Raw genomic sequence first — 14765 nt, 5'->3', positions numbered from 1 at the left:
GAAGTAAAATTATCACTTTTTTTGCGGATGACATGATCCTGTATATAAAAAACCCAAAGACTCCACCAAAAAACTATTAGAAACAATAAACAAAAACAGTAAGGTCGCAAGATACAAAATCAATATACAAAATTCTACTACTTTCAGGCCCTGGGCGGTTGGCTCAGGGGTAGAGCATCAGCCTGGCATGTGGATGTTCTGGGTTTGATTCCTGGTCAGGGCACACAAGAGAAGCGACCAATTGCTTCTCCACCCTTCCCCTCTCTTTCCTTTCCGCAGTCATGGCTTAATTGGTTCGAGTGACTTGGCCTCAGGTGCTGAGGATGGATCCATGGTCTCTGCCTCAGGTGTTAAAAAAAAAAATGGCTCTGTTGCTGAGCAACAGAGCAATGCCCCAGATGGGTAGAGCATCGCCCCCTGGTGGGCTTGCCAGGTGGATCCTTGCTGAGGCGCATGTGGGAGTCTGTCTCTCTGTCTTCCCTTCTCTCATCAAAAAAAAAAAAAAAAAAAAGATAAAAAAAGTTTATTGCTTTTCTATATACCAATAATGAAACTTCAAAAACTAAATTGAAAAAATTTCTTTTACAATCACTACAACAATAAAAAAAATACCTAGGATTAAATTTAACAAAAGATGTGAAAACTACAAAGAACTACTAAAATAAATTGAAAAAGACACAATAAAATGGGAAAATATTCCATGTTCATGGATCAGAAGAATAAACATAGTTAAAATGGCCATATTACCCAAAGAATTATACAAATTTAATGTAATCCCCATTAAAAACCCATGTCATTTTTAAAGAAATCAAACAAAAATCCCACCAGATATGTATGGAACTATAAAAGACCTCGAATAGCCAAAGCAATCTTGAGAAAACAAAGAATGAAGCTGGAGGTATCACACTACCTGACTTCAAATTATACTCCAGAGCCACGATAATCAAAACAGCATGGTATTGGCAGAAAAACAGACATATAGACCAATGGAACAGAATCAAGAGCCCAGAAATAAAACCACATATGTAAGGACAAATCATCTTCGACATAGGAGCCAAAAACACACAATGGAAAAAAGAAAACCTTTTCAATAAATGGTGCTGGGAAAATTGGAAAGCCACATTCAAAAGAATGAAACTTGCTATAGTTTGTTCCCATGCACAAAAATTAATTCAAAATAGATCAAAGACTGAAATATAAGATCTGAAACAATAAATTACATAGAAGAAAAATAGATACTAAACTTACAGACCTTGGCTGTAGAGAACATTTTATGAATTTGACCCCAAAGACAAGGGAAGTAAAGGTAAAAATAAATAAATGGGACTATACTAAACTAAAAAGTTTCTGTGTGTGTGTGCCTGTGCATGCGCGCACACGCACACACACACACACACACACACACACACACCAAACCCAACAACAAAACAAAAACACAGCCAACCAAATTGGAGTTGATATTCAAAAAGCAAGAGGTCTGACAAAGGATTAATATTGAAAATATATAAAGAACTCACAAAGCTCAACAACAAACAAGAAAATAATTCAGTTTAAAAAATGGGGAGAGGACCTGAACAGATACTTCTCTCATGAAGACATACAAACAAATTAGATATATGAAAAGATGCTCATTTTCACTAGCTATCAGAGAAATGTCAATCAAAACTACTCACATCTGTTAGATGTGCTGTTATCAACAAGACAGGTAATAACAAGTGCTGTAGAGGCTGTGGAGAAAAACGAACCCTCATTCACTGCTGGTGGGAATATAAACTGGTACAGCCATTATGAAAGACACTATGGTGGTTCCTCAAAATATTAAGACTAGAACTACTATATGGCCCAGCAGTCCCTCTACTGGATGTCTACCCCCCAAACTTGAAAACACTGGTACATAAAGACACATGCACCTCCATGTTCACTGCACCATTGTTCACAGTGACCAAGACATGGAAACAACCAACGTGTACCTCAACAGAAGATTGGATACAGAAGATGTGGTACATACATACAATGGAATACGACTCAGCCATAAGAAATGATGACATACTGCCATTTATGACCACATGGATAGACCTTGAGAACATTATACTGAGTTAAATAAGTAAGTCAGAAAAAGCTAAGAACTATATGATTTCACACATAGGTGGGATATGAAACTGAGACTGACAGATAAAAGTGAAGTGGTTACTGGGAAGGAGAAGGAAAAGGATTAAAGAGGAACAAATATATGGTGATAGAAAATGATTTGAGTTGGGGTGACAGGCATACAATGCAATCAACAGTTCAAAAAAAATTTAAATAAAATAAAATGGTTAATTTTATGTTATCTGAATTTCACCTCTATAAAATTTTTAAAAATTAAGCCATTTACAGGACACGGATAGGAACTCCCTCCACAACCTCGAATGACCTGGAGGTCTCAGAGCTCCACCTTCCCCCTGTGGCCTTCCATTTCCTCTGTTTCCACTTTCTCCCCGTGAGCATTTCAATACTATTCTAGGATTTCCACCTTAAACAGAACCTCCTGTCTGGGCTTCACGTTGAAGATGTCCACACTCACTCCACTCATTTGCCACAATCAAGCTCAGACACAAGTCGTCTACATTCGTTGTCTCCAATTTTTCACCTCCCATCCGATTCTCAATCTACTTTGTGGGGTCCTACAGGTCCTTCCTGCATTTCAAGGTTTCTGGGATGTGGCCTGGGACCTGAAACACCACCGGCGTAGGCTTACTCTGTGTCACTGTGAGGTTGTCATTCTCACACAGCAGTCCTTGGACGTGGGACTGAGCACGTGGTCTCTGTCCCCTACCTGCATGTCGGTGACTTCTGCTCAGGATGCTTACGTGTGGCCCTCTCGCTTGCTTAAGAACACACACTTTGGGCCCTGGCCAGGCAGCTCAGTTGGCTAGAGCATCATCCCAATACGCCAACGTTGAGGGTTCCAGCCCCAGAATGGGCACACACAAGAAAACAACCAATGAATGCATAAATAATTGGAACAACAAAGTGATGTTTTTCTCTCTCCCTCTAAAATCAATCCATAAATTTTAAAAATTAAAAAAAAAAAAGACTGACCAGGGGTGGTACAGTGGATAGAGTGTTGACATGGGACGCTGAGGTCCCAGGTTCAAAACCTTGAGGTTGCCCACTTGAGCGCAGGCTCACCAGCTTCAGCGTGGTACCACAGATATGACCCATGGTCACTGACTTGAGCAAGAAGGCCACTGGCTTAAGTCAAAGGCCTCTGGCTTGGGCAAGGGGTCACGGGCTCAGCTGGAGTCCCCCAGTGAAGGCATATATAAGAAGCAATCAATGAACAACTAAAGTGACACAACTATGAGTTGATTCTTCTCATCTCTCTCCCTTCCTGCTTGCCTGTCTGTCTCTCCCTCTTGCACGAAAAAAAGAAAAAAAGAAAAAGAACACACACTCATTAGATGTCCGCCTGACTTGAATCACAGCATGCTCCATTGGTAACGAGGCTGGCCTATCCTGATGGAGGCCAGGTGCCCTCAGGGGCACCCCTCATTCTTGCTTCCAGTCAAACCTGATTCAGGGGGAGCCACCTCTCCCTTCTCCTTTGTGCCTCCTTTTTTAACTTAACATTAACTGTTTTAAAGAGTTCAGTGACTAGCACATCCCCAATGTTGACCAACCACCACCACCTCTATCTAGTTCTAAGACATTCCATCACCTCAAAAGGAGACCCCATTCCCACTATCAGTCATTCCCCATTCCCTCCCCCTCTCCCAACTCCTGGTAACCACCAACCTGCTGTCCGTCTCTACAGATATACCTACTCTGCATACTTCATATGAATGGAATTGTACAGTGTGTGACCTTTTGTGCCCGCTTTGTGATTCCCAAAGTGTTGTTTGCCCACTGCAGACAGGCCCACACTGGATCCCAGGACTGGCAATGGTGAGCGGGGCTTTCCTGAGCCCCCCAAAATAGTCTGGAATGAGGGTGTCTTAGAGTGTTTTTGTGGAACAAAGACAGCTCAGTGCAGATATTTAATCTAGCGGAGGCTTCCTGGGGGAAGTGCACAGGGCAAACAGGACACCGCTGACAGGTGAGCTGGCTGAGAAAGCGAGTGGGTGGCACCTGGGGGTGAACCCACCTCCCTGAGCCAGAACTGGCCTTTCTCTGCCCTTCTATCCAGCTCAGAGGTTCTTCAACTACTGGCTGAGTTTACCCCAATGATTGCTTCTGTGTTTAATGATACAAACACTTATTTCTTCAACATACCGAGGGTCTTCAGGTTACGACAGTCTTGACACACAATGTTTCAAGTTTATAACGTTCACTCCCATAAAAACTTAAAATTGAGACGTGAGCGTTTTGGCTTACACCATTAGTGTCGTACTTATGTGGGCAAACTAGTTTGGTTGAGTGGAAGAAAACGCAGCAATGCAGCATATGAGTGGGGGAGTTGGCGTTCCCCCATTACACTTACCTACGCCATTTTGGACTGTTAAAAGCGCAAGTGTTCCATTTGTGTTGCCTTGTTTAGTGACTTTTTGGTCCTTATCAGGACTCCTAAATGAAAGTCAGAGTCTTCAGATGGTAGTGCTTCGAAGAAGAGGAGAGCCATCGTGATGGATGTCACAGAGCTACTGACATCACATGGAGAGGAGCTGTCTGCTGAGGACCTCATTCAGCTGGAGAAACAGCTGAATGAAGAGGGAGAGAATAGAAACCCCAGAACCCAAGAGATTTACTACCAAGGGTTTGGCAGAAGGTTTTTCTATGGTAGAGGACAGGTTGGCAAAATTTCAGGCTGAGGACCCCAGCGATGACAGATTCAGAAAGGTCTACAGAGCTTTTATGGATGCCTTGCAATGCTATAGGAAGATTTTGGAAAAGAAGACGTCATCAACCTTCCAGACTAGCCTGGAACAATTCTTGAAGAAGGTAGAGAGGCCTGCAACAGAATCTGTTCCCTTTACATCAGCTGTTTCTCGAGATGAAACACCTGTAGTACAGGTAGAATCATCTCCAGCGTCTCCTGCATGTTCCTTAGGCAATCCTGATTCACCTGACCCAGTATCTCCAGCTTCCTCCTCCCAGTAAGTCACTCTCTCCCACCTTGCAATGCCCCTTCCAGGGTGCAAGCCAACCGCAGAAATAAAGGTAAGGAATTTTTTTATACTCATTTTTCTGTTACTACAGTACAGCGTATAGTACAGTATATTTATGTCCTTTTCCTTTTCCTGTGGCTTAATTGTGTTTTTATGTTCTAGATTATGATTTCACAACTGTGTTAGGATAGATAAGTGATTTAGGCTAGGGTGTGTTTTGACTTACACCAAAATTTGGATGTCACTGTCATAGGAACAGAACTGTGTCATAACCCAAGGACCCCCTGTATTTGTCCAAGACCTCCCCTTCGCTGCCTCAGTTTTCCCCTTCTGAAAGTGGGGGTGAGAATAGCAGGGACTCCAAAGTTGGAGAACCACTGGGATCTTGTAAAAATACTCCTGCCACGGCCTATCCCTAGCCCAGCTAAGGAGTGGGGCCTCGCCATCGGGATGCCTAAGAGCCCTGAGTGAGTGTAATACGCAGCCAGAGCTAAGCCGAGGACACCTGGCTGGGAGATGCAGTCCAAGAGCAAACCCGTGGGGCCCTGTTCTTAAAGGGCTGCCATATTGGGAGACAGAGAAGCCTCGTGGCCAATAGGACAAGCATGAGGCAGAGAGGGCCCGAGGCCCCAGGAATGCTATGGGAGTCTAAGCAGGGAAAGTGAGGGTAAGGCCTGGGGCATCAGGTGCCCCCAGGTCTTTCAGAAGTTGGACAATCAAGGGAAGGAGATGGACAATAAAAGGGTGTCCAAGAACAGCTAACCAATCATAATGACTCCTATCAGACATAGGAGTACTTTTTGAGTCATGAACCACAGTAAGAATTGATGATTCCAAGAGGAAAGAACCAGTTCTGACCAAGCCATGGGGCAGAGCCGGTGCAGGAGGGAAGGAGATTCCTGGTAAAAGGGATGCTCAGAAAGTGAAAGGCAGAGCAGGTGAGCAGAAGGTGGAAACAAGGAAAAGCCCCAGGCAGGGTACAGTGTGGGCAAAGGCTGTGCCCAGAGGAGCCAAGGGCGGCCATACTCTGCAGAGCACAGAAACCAGGAGGCTCGGCTCCGGCTCTGGGGCAAGAGCATCACAAACGAACTCAAGAGGGCCTGTCCAACACCTCCTGTTAGTGAGGAATCCCTAAATGCAGCTCACTGGGGGGAGGGAGCATCGCCAGGCCCACGTCTCACTAATCTGGGCTCTAATTCTAGTTCCTCTAGCTCCCAGCTGTGTAACCCTCAACAAATCCCCCGACCTCTCCAAGTCCCAGTTTTCCCTTCTATGAAATGGGACCAAGGAGACCAATATGGAGGATAACTGAGGCAGGGCTTCTTCAGTTCCAACCTCAGGCCAAGATGGGTCTCAGCGGCGTTTCCCAGTCCTTGAAATCATATCTAAGTACTGTTTGTGGTACATGCGTGTGTGCCATGGTGGTTCCTTAACCCCAGGCAGCAGCAAAGAGCTACAATAAGACAAAATAAGACACCTGAGTACATATCTTGGTTACAGGTGATCAGTGAAGTCAGGGGCCAAGGAGATGGCCGAGCTAGGTGATGGCCGGTGCGACCAGGTGCCACAGTTGGTCGGCAAGGTGAGGAGACTAATTATGTACAGTGAAATTGTGCAATAAGTAAATATACTGAGGATAATAGGAGCTGTACTTCTCACTGCTGGTGAAGGGAGCTTTAGACAAACAGCTGGCACTGACCCTGTAAAATTTACTGGATTGGAACCTATGGTGTCACCCCCCCTCCACCCGAGAGAGCCCAGAAGCCAACAGCATGAGCACATCTAGCAGCAGATCTGGTGCTCAATCCGATTCTTGCAGTAAAAAGAGCCAAGAATCCTGGGAGAAATGGTTGATCCATGGTGGGGCAGGAAAGGTACCAAATGAGACTGGAATTTCTTATTATGCAAGAAAGTAGGGGCGTACTCAAAGAATGATGAAAGAAATGTCTAGAATTCATAGATGTCACCATGAAGGGGCTCCTGTTGGCCAGATCTGGGACATCCCTGCGCCTCAAAAATATATATATAGTAACAAATTTTCATATGAATAATTTTCATATTAATAAAATATGAATCCATGACTTCACAATGATATATGAATGAATAAATAATTGACCAAATAAAAAAAAAGAAAGTGGCAGCTCTTCCTTACACCAGTACACCAAGTAATAAACGAGGGAGGAGTGACAGAATTAGAAAACCTCCATTTAGCAGACATTAAGAGAGTAATTGATCTGGGTAAAGGTCTCCAATGAATGCTAACACTAAAGAGTGAAAATGGTCTGAGAAACAGGCCACCGACAGCCTCAACACGTCTCTCTATAAAATACTTATTAATTACAATGGGGAAAACAGCAACTCCATAGACAAGAAACCTGGCCTGCGAGTAGAGAAAACTCCAGCACAGAATTCTGGCAGCCCTGGGTCTGAATTCCTGGGAGAGCAGTGTGACCCTGGAAAAGTTTCTGTACTCTCTAAGCCTCAGATTTCTGCAGGGATGTTTGTACGGATTCAAAATAACATGGTGCCTCCACAGGTGTTCACTGGAAGATTGTTCTAATCATTAAAACAGGAAACCATCTAAATTCCCATCAATAGGGGGTGGGTTAAATAAAAATGCCTACACAGCCATTAAAGAAAACTGCTCCTGATCTGTATTACTGCAGGAATGTGGAAGGTGCAGGTGCGGAGAATGACCCTAGGTATGCTTTTAAGAACATACACAGAGTTGGATGTGAATAATAATTAGGGATCAGGTGCTGCCCTACTTTATGCGATCATTCCACTCCACGACAGATCTCAGACATGGGTGCCGTTATGACCGCACTATACGGAAGGAGAAACAGAGGCACTGCAAAGTGAGGACTTCGCTCCAGGTCTCACTGCATCGAGGTAGCCTGGATCACAGACTCTAGTGCTTTTAACCATAGCCTTTCTAGAACTGCATAAAAAGCGGCCAGGACCACCCAAGCAAACAATAATGTGATTACTGCAAACTGATTAAATGCAAACAGTACTTACCCCCTTCAACACACACACCAAGGAGAAACGTGGGAGCAAAGTGGGGGGGGGGGGTGAAGGGGGAACTTTATCTTGTGCAGATTTTTCCTGTGGTTTATGAAAAAATTTATGATAAGTTTAAAAAGGAACAAGAAGAAAAAATATGTATAGTTCTTGGTTCATCAAAGATATTAGATAAAAAAGAAAATAACTAATATGAGCATAATTCAATGAAAGCAAAACTGTTGATCAGATGTCAATATGCTGGTATTTGTTGGAGGGGCATACAGAGGGAGGGGCAGTCACAATTGCATTGGTGACAACAATCACATGGAGCTCTGAAGGGATGAGAGTTTCTCAGTGGCTCAGACAGAAAAACAATGGAGGCATCATGCAGCACGTGGCTGCGGTAGCAATGAGTCAACCCTAAGACATCAAACCATTGAGAAGTGCTGTCACATTGCTAGTGGGACTTTAGGTGAATCCAGGCTTTGTACATAGCTGCTTGCCACAGGTGATGAGCACCAAGTATAGTCATCAATATTAAGTGAAGAAATAATCTTTCCACAATACCCGACGCTCACCTTATCTTCAAATGTACCAGCCAGTTCCACAGTTATCCACTGACAGCCTTCAATCTGGTGCCTACGGGCTGCTTGCTGGCATTTGGGTGTAAGTACATAGCTGGCTGTCCTAAACTAAACTAGCAAATCCTTGAGATAGGAAAATGCCATTTTGGACATGTCCATGTCATTACACATTCTCAGCACAAGCATGATCACAATTAAATTAAAACGAGTCTAAATAAAGACTAGAACTTAAGACTAATAAAAATACTAACAAAAACAGTTAACTCTGGAGCAGACTGTATACCAGGTGTCATTCTGGTTTTTATGTGAATGGTCTTGTTTAAGAATCTATTTCATTTGAGCACTGTGGTAGGCATCCTCTAAGACTTCCTCCAATTATCCCCGTATTTGCACCCTTGTCCCCCTCTCCCCTTGGGGAAGCATCCTGGAGGCAGCCCTGTACAGAGGACCATACAGCCAGGGCTGGAGACCTGCAAACAACCACAGGAGTGAGCTTGTGAGCCGGTCCTTCTCCCTCCCATAAAACGACTCTGCTGGCACAGTCTTCACTCTGCAGAGGCCCAGGAAGATGAATCAGTTCACTAACCAGGAAGTTAGAGCAGGGTGGAACCATGGCAGTCTCAGTCAAGAGATGGGAGCCCTGGAGGTTCAAGATAACTTCCACAGAGTCATCCTGGAAGCAGGAATTTCTGGTCCAACGTTCTTCTTACCCAACAATCAAGTCAGCAGAGAGCAGCTCTTCTTCCAATAATTAAAGGGGTTTCTCTTACACCTTTCTTTTTATTACACTGGAAATGAACTCAGAATGAGGTGTCTTCAGAGCCATGAGAACTGTGCTTAGTTCCAGCCTCCAAAGCTTCTAACTCTAGTCCCCATCTCAACTACCGGTCCCTCGCCTAGTCATTCTGCTCTTTATTCACCATCAGACCCGAGACTGCTGGATCTTAAACATCTCTTGGTTTCTCTGGTGACTGTCAGCCTCCCCCCAGGAACTTTGTACACAGCTGTATCCTTAGCGCCAGGCCCCACTGTGAGCCTTGACATTCTTATCCCTCACAATTACAATAAAACTTCTCTCGAACCGAAGAGAACCAGAGAAGGTACAGCAAGTTCTCAGTAATAACTACTATTAATGCTGGGGTGTCAGGGCAAAGTGGTTGGGAGGTTCAGGGACCACGTGGGATGCCGCATACAACGTGTGCTCATAAAACAGTGAGGACAATTGCAGAAACAGTTGCTGCAACAAACTTTGCTTCTTTTTCAAATTTTTTTTGAGAGAATGAGTTCACATTGGAGGGTGGAAGTGTGGGAGCAAAGGAGGTGTTTGGGCTCTGAGCTGAGCTGGCAGTAAACAGGTCGACTCACCTGGCCAGCCTCCCTCCCTCATCTCACTCCTCATTTACCTTTACTGTATTTTCCTGGGTTTGCACAAGGCCACCTGTAGAGACAGGACACTTTGTTTCTCAGCTTACCTTTGCTGCTGGCTGCTTGGGTCACCAGTATGCCCGTCATGCTACACTGCCAGTCATCACACACCCCTCCAGGGTGCAGTTGAGAACACAGGTCCACAACCAGGTGGGTGAGCCTCTGCCCCCACCATACCTAGACAGGTTGAAGACCTGTCCCACCCTTGAGGGCCCCTCCTATAAGCTTTGGTGCAACATCTCTGTTCACATTCATTTATACCCACACCTGGCACACCTGGATGATACCTGGGACGCCTGGACATCTCATAAAATCTGATCATAACCAACTACACATCAGGGGTGCTTGCAAAAATATCCAGCTTAATGCAAAAAATCAAACAATGTAAAGAAAATAATAGAAAAAGACTGTAGAAAAAGCAATCATGTTGGCAAACTAACTTCAAACTCCTTTAACAAATGCATTGCGCGTCTTATATAAGTAGAGAAATGGATGTTGGCAAAATAACGGAACTTTATGTCCAATCCATGTTCAACAAACACGTCGCTTCAGAAAAATATAGAGGTTTGAAAACTGCTAGTCACACAGCCCTGTGGTCTGCTACCCTAGGGCCAGAATTCACATGCTAATACCCATTTATAAAATGCTATTTTTTAAAATGCACAATTATTTAGGGATCCTACAACCAAAATGTTTTGACTATTGTCATTCTTTGCGTGGGGGGGGGGGGGGGTTAGATGTTTTAAATCAAGCTTTTCCAGCTGATCTTTTTCATTAAAAAGTAAATTTCACTCTGAGGTTTCCCTTCACCAGTCAAAAGGCAGGATTGTATTCTCACGAGCACCTCCAGGGGACTATTTCAGAATTTTATTTTTGACTGACTATTAAGTTTAAAAAGAAAGAAACTGCAATGTTCCAGAGTTGCTTTTGCAGAAATTCAGCACCCTCTGCTCTTGTACAATGCTGTGAGTTCTTCTAAGATAAGAAGGTTGTAGGGTCACCAGTCACCACTACCACCTCTGGCTTCTCCAAGTGGAAGGGCTTTATTAGGACAGCTTTGTCATAGTTTGTCAGCTGGAAACACTCCCTTCCCTGAGAACCCTGTTGGTTTATCCTAGCGGGTCACCTGGAGGTTGCAAAGTCAACATACAAATCTGAGTAGTTTTTAAAAAGGGCTCTGGAGACATGGGAAGCGAAGCTGGTAGGCCTGGCTACTGTTACCCTTGATTTACATCCTTTTGCTATTATTGCTAAAACACGTGCTCTTGCTGTTTTTGTGTTTTTTTTAACCGCTCGCTCCCACCCCCTCCACCCCTCCACCCCGTACAATTCAAGTAGCTTTTGAAAATCCATACAGCAATCTAGGTGTGGAGACCCGGGAATTTCAATTCTCCGGAGTCGGAGAAACCTAGGTTAAGTTCCTAGCAAGGTCGTTCACTAGCTGTGTGCCCTTTGAGGGACGTATTTAACGTGTCTCGCCCTCAGTTTCACTGCCGCAAAATGGGCTGGCGGAGGAGGGTTAAGTGGTCTGAGCGCCAGCTCAGAGCAGAAACACAAGCTGGCGTTGCTATGATGACGGCTTCTCTCTAGAACCAGGGGGAGGAAGGTGAGTTGGAGGAGCGCAGCCTGCAGCGAGCAACGGGATCTTGGGATAGGGTGCAGTTGGGTGGAGGGTCCGGCCCTGTGCCCTTTGCCCCGCGTCCCCGCGCCCCGCGCCCGGTCGGCCAGACTCACCAAGGTTTCCAACTCGCCCCTCTCTAACGGCTCGTACTGATGGCCCGCGCCCGAGAAGCCGAGTTTCTGCAAGAACTTGGAGAAGCGTGTCTCAACCATGGTGAGCGGGCGGAGGCCCCTTGCTCAGCCTCCCGTCTCGCCGGCGGATGCCCCTGCTGCACGTCTCGATCCCTGGCGAGACCCGGGTGGCTGCGCGCGCCCAAGTCTCCTGGGCCAGGACCAGGTTACCAGGGCACCGCCTACCTGCCCGCAGCAGGTGAGGCCCCGCCCCCGGGGCGGGGCTGCGCACCCAGCATCCGGCGCACCTGGCCCCTCCCACTCCGTGAGCTGGCCCGGGACTCAGATGACCAAAACCTTGAAGAGGTCTGAGAGCCTCAGCTGCGCCTCAGAACTCGGACTTTTCCCCTCGAATTTGCCACATCTTGAGAGTCACCTGGAGCCGGGGCTGGGGAGGAGGAGGACAAGCAAACGCTTGTGTAAAATGTGGGTTCTCGGCCCTGGCCGGGTACTCAGTTGGTTAGAACATCGTCCTGGCACGCCGGGGTTACGGGTTCGATCTCCCTTGCAGGGCACATGCAAGAAAGAGTCAATCATATATGAATGTATAAATAAATGGAAAAAAACAATGTCTCTCTTTGTCTCTCTCCCTTTCTCTGTCTCTAAAATCAAGCCATAAAAATAAGTCAAATAAAATGCAAATTCCCTTCACTGCCCTGAGTTATTGGGACTGGAGCTGGCAGAAAGCTGAGCTTTAACAAACTTGCAGGTGATTCTCCCGAGGAACCAAGGGGTTAACCTCAAGGCGCAGGGAGCATGGTGGACAGGAACGGAATCAGACTCCTACCACTGTTGCGGTCCCTGAGAGAGCCACCTGGCTCTCTGAGCAGAGGCTTCCTAGTTTTTAATGGAAGAAGGACAAGATGTGACCAAGACCTGACCTCACTGCCAGGGAGGGCCTTGGGAGTGAAACCCAGGAGTGGGGGGCCAGTTTGAGGCCCCCCACAGCCTTTGTGCTCTGTGTAGTCTTGGGTGATCTCTGAGCCCTTTATTTTCACTTGCCAATCGTGGGACCTCAGAGCCCTAGGTTACTAATCATAGTAAAACGAAGAGGATTTAATGGATAGTGTTGCATAAGAAGGGCTCAGGGCCAGGGCAAGGGGTATTTTGGTGGTATTATCATCATCACAGGGAAGTTGCTGGGCTCAAATGTCTCCCAAAGTATGTGAGTGAATGTCTAAGTGTAGCCGGTGCCCAGCCTCCAAGGGGATGTATTGAAAAGTGTAAGTGCTTTGGCTTCATAGGGGACCAGAATCCATGACAAGAGGCACCACTTAGTAGGGAGGTGGCTTTGTGGAAGACTGTGCCACTCTTCTATGTCTCCGTTTTTTCATCTATAAAGTGGGGTTACTTAAAAACTATCGGACATGGCATGTGTACTTTGTCCATTAAATTGTGCTGCCCTGTCCTGGCCGGATAGCTCAGTTGGTTATAATGTCATTCCCATACACAAAGGTTAAGGGTCAATCCCTGGTTAGGGCACATATAGGACCAGACAGATGTTTTGCTTTCTTTCTCTCTCTCTCTCTTTCTTTCTTTCTCTCTCTTTCTTTCTCTCTCTCTCTCTCTCCCTCCCTTCATCTCTCTCTCTAAAATCAATAAATAAAATTTAAAAAAAATTTAAAAAACAGTGCTACTCCTTTTGAGCAAATATTTGCCATATACTTTAACTGCAAGGAGTGGCCACCTCAGCCCCATTCAACCTAATGGGAGGTTCTGGTGGCCCTTCTTGTTTACCTTGCCTCTTCCCCTTTACAGAAACAAGAGTCTACCAGGACTGTCCTGTCCAGCCCCACCAATTTCAACAAAGGTCCAAGCAGAATGGAAAAAGAAAAACTCTGCAGTCAGTCCAGATTTGAATCTCAGGCCTGCTCCTTTCAGATGTGTGACCTTGGCCTGACCTGTGGTGGCGCAGTGGATAAAGCATTGACCTGGAAATGCTGAGGTCGCCGGTTTGAAACCCTGGGCTTGCCTGGTCAAGGCACATATGGGAGTTGATGCTTCCAGCTCCTCCCCCCTTCTCTCTCTCTGTCTCTCCTCTCTCTCTCTCTGTCTCTCCCTCTCCTCTCTAAAATGAATAAAAAAGTAATAATAATAAGCAGATGTGTGACCTTGGGCAACTTTTTTCATTTTTCTCCACCTTGCTTTACTTATCCATGAAATGGGGATGACATTACCCGGTCACAATCCCAGGAGAAAGCAGATGATACCCTCAAACTGAGTGATTCGGGGAGCGTTTGAGAAACAGACTATTTACAAGGTGTCAGCAGGGTGTAGAGAAACCAGAGGAATTGGGTAATTTACCAAGATTAGCCACAGTGAAAAAATGCTACCATCCAAGGCCTGGAAGTCAAGAGGAGAAAGCAGTTACTTGGAGGAGGTAGCTGTGTGGAGCTGAGGACTTAGAGGAAAATAGCTCTGAAAGGAAGCCATAGATGCAGGCTCCCAGACCAAAAATCCAAAGAAGAGGGAGGAGAGTGGGGAATGGGTCTGCAGGAGTGAAGGGGAGATACCCAGAACTGACCTCACGGTCCAGTTGTATATGGATCTGAGCTAATGTTTGCATAGGTAGAATAGCTAGTAGTGCTGACATTAGTAATTCCTGGGGAAATTCCACTATTAATATAAAAGAATACATGGGAAGTTGGCTCAGTTATTTCTCAGGTTCTTTCCAATTGGATTCTGTTATTGTTAAGATAGTGTTGAATCTAGGGTGAAAATGCCTTGTTGGCATAAAACTTCATGCTTTCCCAAGAATATCAATGAAGTATCTTTCTTCAGGTGGTAAAACACTGTCAGGGAGTGATGTGTTGTTGGTCAAACGCCTTTCTTCTGAAAGCCCAGCCCCTTGGATTGATCACCGTGGCCTCTG

At 45.5% G+C, this 14765-nt stretch overlaps 1 protein-coding gene across 6 annotated transcripts in view; it reads right to left on the bottom strand.

Annotated features, from left to right (window-relative positions):
• ATP2C2 (ATPase secretory pathway Ca2+ transporting 2) overlaps window positions 1–12048 on the bottom strand; it is a 66407-nt gene extending 54359 nt beyond the window's left edge. For all 6 annotated transcript variants that reach the window (XM_066348933.1, XM_066348932.1, XM_066348934.1 and 3 more), the window contains exon 1: window positions 11837–12048. In XM_066348933.1, the coding sequence (XP_066205030.1) occupies window positions 11837–11935 (99 nt within the window). In that variant the 5' untranslated portion in view covers window positions 11936–12048. The remainder of the gene's footprint in view (window positions 1–11836) is intronic.
• Between the last annotated feature and the right edge of the window lie 2717 nt (window positions 12049–14765).

This window comes from Saccopteryx leptura, chromosome 9 (assembly GCF_036850995.1).
Source record: "Saccopteryx leptura isolate mSacLep1 chromosome 9, mSacLep1_pri_phased_curated, whole genome shotgun sequence".
NCBI lineage: Eukaryota > Metazoa > Chordata > Mammalia > Chiroptera > Emballonuridae > Saccopteryx > Saccopteryx leptura.
The sequence above is the reverse complement of the archived record's forward strand: the minus strand, read 5'-3'. Positions and strand labels throughout refer to the sequence as shown.